Source organism: Lathyrus oleraceus, chromosome 6 (genome assembly GCF_024323335.1).
Source record: "Lathyrus oleraceus cultivar Zhongwan6 chromosome 6, CAAS_Psat_ZW6_1.0, whole genome shotgun sequence".
In the NCBI taxonomy this organism is placed as follows: domain Eukaryota; kingdom Viridiplantae; phylum Streptophyta; class Magnoliopsida; order Fabales; family Fabaceae; genus Lathyrus; species Lathyrus oleraceus.
This window is the reverse complement of record NC_066584.1, coordinates 74,344,679-74,353,769: the sequence shown is the minus strand read 5'-3', so window position 1 is coordinate 74,353,769 and position 9,091 is coordinate 74,344,679. Positions and strand designations below refer to the sequence as shown.

Sequence of the window (9,091 nt, the reverse complement as noted above, 5' to 3'; positions counted from 1 at the left end):
ACAACATCTTAACCTAAACTCTTTTAGTATATCATTGTCTATTGATAAATACAATTATTTTATTTAACAAAATATTTTGAAGAATACACACAATAATGTCTTTCAAAGCATATTATCTTATTCCTCTCACAAAGTAAACAAGACATTGACTTCAAATACACATGGATGCATTAACATAGTATAATTTACTTTTAAGACTTAACTTATGCTGAAAAAAATCATTAATTTATTAAAATAGAATATTAATTGTGCAACTGAATGAAAATTCAACATAATATATGAGTAATAAGTGTCTTTCATAGTCTTTACACAATACTTGACAACACAAGTTTACTAGTAGAATTTGTTCAACTTCATTGACCTTTTAGAGAATCATTCTATATTCAAATCTCATCCGTTTTTCATGATTTTTGTTGCAATAGGATCCTCAGTTAATCTATTATCACAAGAGGTAGGTTGATAAAATTCCAAACTATAAAATTCCCCTGAATTATAGAAAAACCTTGATCACATAATAAAAAACCCTAGTTATGACCATTGTGCCTTCAAAACCGAAATTCTTCAAGACCACCAATCCATTATACAAGCTGAAGCACTAGTTAGAAAGCTAATAAAATATTCTAGAGGATGTAGAAAAAATAAGCCAAATCCATAAATCACAGCTCATATTATGTCCAAATGAATCTAGCTTAAAAACACACCTAAAACAACCGACACCCCCAATCTAACATTCCTTCCTACTATCCTCCACGGATCAATCAAAACCAGCCGTTGATAGCAGTCTCATCGAAGGGCTCACATTAAAGCTAGAAAAAGCTATCGATCCTGGTTGAATTCCCTGAACCAATGAAAATTAAGCAACCGAATATCATCCCAAACACACTTCACTATTTAAACCATCTAAATTCTTTACATTTCTCACGCAACAATTTTAATTCTCACTAATTTGAAGTCTTTGCAGTAATCAAATTCTTTTCATACTCATTCAATTAAGTTTACAATGGCCACAGAAGAACCAATCGTCGCCGTGGAAACTGTTCCCGAACCAATTGTCACCGAGCCAACAACAATCACCGAACCTGAGGTCCCGGAGAAGGAGGAACCAAAGGCTGAAGTAGAGAAGACTAAGAAAGCCAAAGGATCCAAACCTAAGAAAGCTTCCAAACCACGAAACCCTGCTTCTCATCCTACTTACGAAGAGGTTCGGTTCCATTCAATTCAATTCACTCTTTTCTAATCCTGTGTTTAATTGTACTATTTCGTCACGAATTATAGCTTTAATTGGATCTGAATTTTAATTTGTTAATCGAATTGCAGATGATTAAGGATGCAATAGTGTCGCTGAAGGAGAAGAACGGTTCGAGCCAATACGCGATTGCGAAATTCATCGAAGAGAAACAGAAACAGCTTCCTGCTAACTTCAAGAAGCTATTGCTCCAAAACTTGAAGAAGAACGTTGCTTCTGGAAAGCTTATTAAGGTTAAAGGCTCATTCAAGCTTTCAGCTGCGGCCAAAAAGCCTGCAGTCGCCAAGCCGAAGGCCAAGACAGCTGCCAAGGCGAAGTCCGTTAAGGCCAAGCCAGCTGCAAAGCCTAAAGCTAAAGCTGTTGTCAAACCAAAGGTTGCTTCAAAGGCCAAAGCTGTAGCTGCGAAGCCCAAAAAAGCCGCTGCCAAGCCCAAAACTGTTGCGGCTAAGACTAAGCCTACTGCCGCCAAGCCCAAGGCGGTTGTCAAACCGAAGTCCAAGGTGAAGCCAGCGAAGGTTGCTAAGACATCTGTGAAGACAACTCCGGGGAAGAAAGTTGCAGCTGTGAAGAAAGTTGCTGCGAAGAAAGTTCCGGTTAAGAGTGTGAAGGCTAAAAGCGTGAAGTCTCCAGTGAAAAAGGTTTCTGTCAAGAGAGGTGGAAGGAAATGAGAGTTTAGATTAGATGTTGTAAAGATCTCTACGTTTTCTGATGTAGTTTTTTGTATTAGTTTTTAATAACGTTTTTATAATACATATTATTTTCCGTTTATTTGTTTATCAACTTATAAGCTAGTTACTTATAAATTTATTTGCTTCAAACTTTGGAGAGTTATCGCCTCATCTGCTATGATTATCGAAAATACTTCTAAAGCAGGAGGAATGTTTTGGGTTTTAATGAGGTAAGACTTTATGCATTTTTAAGGTGAGTTTCTAGTAAAAGTTTTCCATCTTAAAGCTAGCATCTCAGCCATGTCAGGATCCACCAACGATATTTTCCTTCCTGCTAGGTGCCTAAATGATGTTCTTCTCTTGATCCTTAATAATGTAGCAAAGTACACAAAACCCGCTTCAGAGATTCCAACATCCACCTACACTAAATGAACTTCTTTTAAGTTTGACTCCAATAGAGGATGAGAGGTGGTGTTCTTTTTTTTCCATAATCCAGATTCCTTTTGTTGAATTCCACCATTGCCTCTAAAGCATCCTTAACCACTATGACAGAATCCACATTCTTTTGCTGGTAAGGCTGCACGTTGCGTGCCGAGCAAATCTTGTGAAGCAAGGAACACAACACCTGGATGCTTAACACATCCCCGCAGTTGAGAACCTTCAGCAACCATTCATTGATACCCTTACCATCAGGGATACAGTAACTTAGAATAGAGGAGAAGAAGAAGTGTTTTGCAAAGTCATGATGCAGGAACAAGTGATGGGTCGTCTCAACAGCGGAATGGCAAAGGGAACAAGTGGTATCAAGTTTTATACCTTTCTTCTGGAGATTACATTTTGTGGGGAGGATGTTCTTGGCGAGTCTCCAAAGGAAGTTCCTAGTTCTCCAAAGGAAGTTTAATGCAGGACTTAAAAACCTGCATTACCGGGCATCCAGTGAGTTTTACTGGTAAGGGTGCTAATAATGTTTACCAAGCAGTTTGGTGTGTTAAGCATTCCTAGTTCTCAGAGTATATTGCCCTGTCAAAAGGTGCTAATAATGTTTACCAAGCAATATGGTGTTAAACTCATTGATGCCACGAAAACCCAAACCCCCTACACCATTCGCGCGATCCATCTTCTCCTAACTCATCCAATGAACTTTCCTTTCCCCATTTGTTAAACCCCACAAAAACTTAGCCAACATGTTTTTGATTTCCTGACAGATAGCCTCCGACAGTTTATAACAGCTCATGATATAGCTTGGGATTGCCTGAGCGACAACTTTAATCGGAACCTCTTTGCCAGCTCTTGACAAAAATCTCTCCTTCCAGCCCTTTATCTTCTTCCAGACCCTTTTAATGACCAACCCATATATTCCCTTCTCCGATCTTCCAAACATAATTGGTAATCCAAGATACTTAGAATGTCTTTGCATAGTCTTAACTCCCATCCTTGAACAAATCATGTCTTTATCCTCTTCACGAACATTTTGACTGAAAGATGCTTCCGACTGATCAAGATTTACCACTTGTCCAGAAGATAGTTCTTTTTTGAGAATATTCATAATACACTCAGCCTCAGAAGAACTTTCCTTTAAAATAATAAGCTATCGTCAGCGAAAAACAGATGAGAAATCGCTAGAGCCTTCCTAGCAGCTTGAATTCCATGGATTTGTTTCTTCTGGACTCCTTCCTTCAACAGACTTCAAAGCATATCAAAACATAATATGAATAAATAAGGTGAGAGAGGGTCCCTTTGACGAAGGCCCCTCTAAGGTGTGAAACTCATAGTAGGTTGGCCATTGACCAAAACCTTGTAGGAAACAATTGAGATACAATTGTGAATAAGGTTAACCATAGAAGCAGGGAAACCCATATAAGTAAGAACAACAAGAACAAAAGGCCACTCCAAATAATTGTACGCTTTTGACATGTCAAGTTTGAGTGCCATGACTCCCATATTTCCTTTTTTCTTCTTCATCCAATGGAAACATTCAATGACCACCAAAGTATTATCCGTAATGAGACGACCTTTGACAAAGGAACTATGTTCTTCATCAATGATATCAGAGAGGAAATTCTTTATTCTTATTGTAATTGTCTTAGTGACCACCTTCATCATTACATTGCAAAGACTGATTGGGCGAAAATCCTTGGGGCTTGAAGGGGGGGGGGGGGGGGGGGGGTTTACACTTGGAAATCAAGGCTATATGGGTGTTGTTGATCAAGCCAGGGTCTTTGTTGTTGTTAAGCACATCCAAAGCGATTCTACTAACCTTGGGCCATACAATATGCCAGTATCTCTGAAAGAAAGGTGCTGGAAGCCCATCAGGGCCTGGGGCTTTCAGGGGATTCATCTGGAAAAGGGCTTCTTTAACCTCTCGATAAGTGAAACTTTCTTTGCACCAAGAGATATGTTCATCCTTAAGCTTTCCTTGCACCACTGAACGAACCTCAGAAATATTGAAAGGAAGATGAGAAAAGTTCAGTAAAATAATTTACCAACAATCTCTCACAATGAACATCACCTATCCACAGTGCCCATTATCATTCTTCAGCTTCTGAATGTTGTTGGTTTTCCTTATTTGCTCCGCTTTCCCATGGAAGAATTTGGTGTTCTTGTCTCCATGCTTGAGAAGCCCTACTTTGTTTCCTCCAAATGACCTCCTTCATTTGAAGAAGATGATTTCTTTGACCCTTAAGAGCTTTGTTGGTTTTGATCGACTCTTCACTACTATCCTATCTTTCATCCTCCTTGAGCAGATCATCAATTCACTCTAACTACTTTACCACATGTAACAAGCGTACCAGTATCCCATAGGCCAACCACGACAGGTATTGGGGATACTAACCCCTATATATCCCAAGTTTCACCATGCCTTATGTTAACAGGGAATATCATTATGTCATACCAACTGCCATGGTAACAGGGAATACCCCAAGTTTCAGGCAATTTTACGACGATAGCGTCACCTTTTAATTAACATCTGGCGACAGGATATGCCATAAGCAATGCTGGTCGAAATGGGTAGCCACAAGGGGGATTTCAATATGCTCCCCCTATAATGTCGACTTTCACCACTGATTCGGTAGAGACCACGAGGAAACAAATGGATGAGAGTAACCATGAAATGGTAAACATGTTAACCCAACAAATAGGCACGGTGTTAAATCCATTAGTCAAGAACACTACACAAATTTACCAATAGTTAGGCCATTAAATATGCAGGATTACTGATTTCTTTGGAGCGCCCGTTGTGCCTCCATTGATTAACCAGGTTCCAGTCGAGCAAACTCCACCAGAGGTACTCGAGAGGAACCAAGTCTAGAACGGCCTAGAGGTAGTTTATGTGCCCTAAAACCAGGATGCCGACCAGGTACTTAGAAATGTCCAACAAAACAATTTGGTAGAACAAAATAATATCATAAGAGCGGTCGAACATATTTTGGCCTAAAATGGCCTTAATATTGGCATGCATAGGCCTAATTATGTATCCCCTTTGTCAGAGTACGCTCGATAAACTGAACTCTTAAGGGGATGAAAATTCTCCAAATTTACTAAGTTATATGGTGAGACTAATGAGTCAACAGTCAAGCACGTGGCTAGTATCAGGATGAGGCAGAGGATATAGCCAACAATGAGAATTTGATGATGAAATACTTTCCAAATTCTATAACAAAAAAATGCTTTTACGTGGTTCACTACACTCCCCCTTAACTCCATACATACTTGGAATTAGTTAGAGAGGGTGTTGCACGAGAAGTTCTATATGGGCCAGTAAAAAATTAGCCTTAAATATTTGGCTAGCGTTAGACGTAAAATGCCTAAGTCAATAGACAGTTATCTAAATAGGTTTAAACATCTAAAGCAAGATGCTTTACGCAAGTGTCTGAACATGAGTTAGTCGAAATGGCTGCTGGTGGCCTAGGCTATTATACCAGGAAAAAAACTAGATATTCAGTACCTTAGGGATATTGTATAACTAACTGATAGGGTACCTCAGGTTGAACGCCTGAAGGCTGAAAAAGACAGATCGAGTAAGTACTAGAAAAAAGAAAAAGTTGCTTATGTCGAGATAGATGAAATAGATATTTTATCCGACATAAATAGTGATTATTTTGAAGAGAACGAGGTCAATGTGGTAGAATTAAAGCTTGGACCTCTATATACATGCAAATTACTAAAGCCTTCGAACGAGAAGAATCCCGTAGAACCCAAAAATGAGAAATTTGTCACAAAGACTTACACATTTGATGTAACTAAGTGTGACGAGATTTTTGAGTTGTTGGTTTCTGACGACCAAATAGTAAGCCTTGAGTTCTCTATTGCACCCGGAGATACGTAGGAGCATGATTTGTAAATCTTGTCAGGCATATTAATAAAAAAAATACAAAAACATTTTCCTCTTTTCTTTTGTTCTTATTCTTCTTTTCCCTCTTAATAACTTGAGAAGCCTAACATTTCTAAGCTAACACTAACACACACAACTAACCTAACAGTTCTCGTTGAGTACAACAGACGTGAGGGGTACTAATACCTCCCCCTTGCGTAATCGACTCCCAAACCCTGATTTGGTTGCGACGACCGATATCATTGTCATTATTTTTTTGGTTTTATCGACATTGAAATTCTTGTATCAAATATGAGATGTCGAAGGTAATGTCATGACACTAATATCTGAATAATACAAACAGGATAAAAGATAAAGAACAGTAATGCAAGAGACACAAGCAATTGTTAACCCAGTTCAGTGCAAACTCACCTACGTCTGGGGGCTACCAAGCCAAGAAGGAATTCCACTAAACAAAAGTAGTTCAAAGACTCCCAGTAAACAACTTCAAGTTATAATATTTTCACCTAATCTCTACCCGTGTGACTTCTACCTAAGAACTCTTAGATATGAGATCCTACTCACTCCCCCTCAATCACAACAGTGATATAAAACAAGAATTATAATGAAAATAAGACACTCTTCAAAGACACATACTTGATCTTGCTTAAAAGCTTCAATCAAGTAAACACACACTCATGCTTCAAAGCTTAGAGTGGATAAATTACAACTCAAAAATCAGTCCAATTCAATCATCTATGGATGAATGAATGGCTTACAATACACACAACCACACAAGACTAAAAACCCTTATTCTCTCTCAATATTTCGTTCGTTATTTCTTGTGTATAAAACCAGGTTTTCCATGTCCTTTATATAGAAGTGTTTGGATGGGCTTGGACATTATAAAACCCTAAAACTATTTTCCATTCATATCTTCTCATGACAGCTGATTATATCTCGTTGAAAAATAAGTCAATTTGGTTATAATTACTAATTGAGGGCGCATTCAATCATTACATCAATCACACATAGATTAGCATAAAAAACGCAATCACATAATACATAACATTCATACTGAATGTTCTGTATATAGATGTCATGACATCGGGTCTGACATCTCAGAAAAATCCTGCATATTCACATTTTAAACATCCTGCAGGTACATGTTATCTTATGTCAAGACAAGACTTGTGACAAATTATGAACACTCTAGGTTTTACCAAAATTGCTGCTAACACATAGAACCAACAAACTCCCCATTTGGAAAATTTTGGCTAAAACATATGTTGATTCCTTAGGATTGGCAGAGATTTTAGAAAACAAATAATGTAATCATCTCTGTTGTTTTAATATGTTGGGTTGAAGAAATTCAACATCTGGACCAACATGTCATGTACGATGTCACGACGTCAGGTCTGTGACATCGCACATGTGTAGGAAACTGAATTAATTAATTCAGTATATGTCATGGGATCAGCAAGGATATCTGGTGAATATCCTAACTCCCTTGTGGAGGTCTTGAAGACTAAATCAGAATATATATAGGCTCTAAATATGGAGATATATATGGAGAGAGTTTAGGAACTTGAAGACCTTGTTTGTAGCAGAATTTTTCTGCTGAAGTTGCAACAGCAAAGAACAAGTCTGCTGCAACTTTCTGAAGGCCCAAATCCAGTTGGGTGATTAGGTTATAAATAGCTGATTGTAATCTAGTTTTTGTAAGCCTCTTAGAATGAATTTTTAGGGGTGTGTGTAAGGTAAACCTCCCAATCTGTGGGAAGGTTACCATGTGTTTCTCAGTGGTAAACCTGAGAGTGTTTGTTACTCAAAGCCTGTAGGCAAGAGTAATTATGTCCTTGAATGAAGCTGTGAAGCAAGTTCAAGGTGTTTGCACATTACATTGTATTTGTAGTGATAGGAATGGAAACTGGAGGTTTCTATCTAGGAGTTCCTAGGTATAGATTGCATTGGGTAGGGATTAAGTGATGAGTTGTAAACGGGGGAGTTTAACTCTGAATTGATACTACTAATAGTGGATCTTCTTCCTGGCTTGGTAGCCCCCAGATGTAGGTCATGTTGGACTGAACTGGGTTAACAATTTCCTGTGTTTGTTTTCCTTCTGTATGATATAATCATGTCTGCCATAACTAAGCATGTATTCCAGTCTGTTCATCAAGATAATAGCAGACCTGATACATAGCCTTCTGTTGGAATGTCAATCAGAATGTTTTGACATTCATCAACAACAGCACATACTGTTTAATAAGCTGATGAATTCAGTTCAGTATGTAGTGAAGTCTGGAGTTCAAAAGCACACCAGACCTGGCCAAAAAGGATCTTTGTGAAACTGTCAAACTGGATGCCTTGACAGTTCTTCCTGTAAGCTGATACTGAAGTAGAGACTGGTTGGTCTTTTACAGTACAACAAATTTAGCACAGTCTGTTTTCAGGAACCAAACAGACTTAGCATATGGTTCTGGACTTGGATGTCAAACGGAATGTTGTGACATTCACTCATGACTGCATATGCTAAATTGTTGGATGATTAGTTTTCTGTTTCAGGATTTTTCTCAGGCTATTCACCAGCTGATCTAAAATCTAGGAAACTAACAACTAAGCTACAATTAATGAACCTGGAAAATAATCTATTTGTTGGCTCCTTAATAAGTGAAGATTAGTTTAACTTGTTACAACCTTTAATTTAGGAAATACAAGTACATGACCAACAAACTGGAACAATGTAACAGATAATGTTCAAAACAGGATTGAGACATCGTGCTGATATCTGTGTAGGAAAACAACAGAAGTGAAGGTTATGGTGCACATAACTAAGGGTTCCTCCTTTCTAGGATGACATAGAAG

At 38.1% G+C, this 9,091-nt stretch overlaps 1 protein-coding gene across 1 annotated transcript; it reads left to right on the top strand.

Annotated features, from left to right (window-relative positions):
• Positions 1-920: 920 nt before the first annotated feature.
• LOC127097374 (histone H1) lies at positions 921-1,995 on the top strand. Its single transcript, NM_001426968.1, has 2 exons — positions 921-1,201; positions 1,318-1,995. Exons 1-2 carry the CDS (start codon positions 1,001-1,003, stop codon positions 1,912-1,914), a joined length of 798 nt encoding a protein of 265 aa, NP_001413897.1. The 5' UTR covers positions 921-1,000; the 3' UTR covers positions 1,915-1,995.
• The last annotated feature ends 7,096 nt before the right edge of the window (positions 1,996-9,091 follow it).

Bases quoted from the DNA above. Each gene is read 5' to 3' on its own strand.
- LOC127097374 (NM_001426968.1), top strand. From the start codon at position 1,001: ATGGCCACAGAAGAACCAATCGTCGCCGTGGAAACTGTTCCCGAACCA. The intron at 1,202-1,317 runs GTTCGGTTCCAT...ATCGAATTGCAG, and splicing joins CTCATCCTACTTACGAAGAG to ATGATTAAGGATGCAATAGT.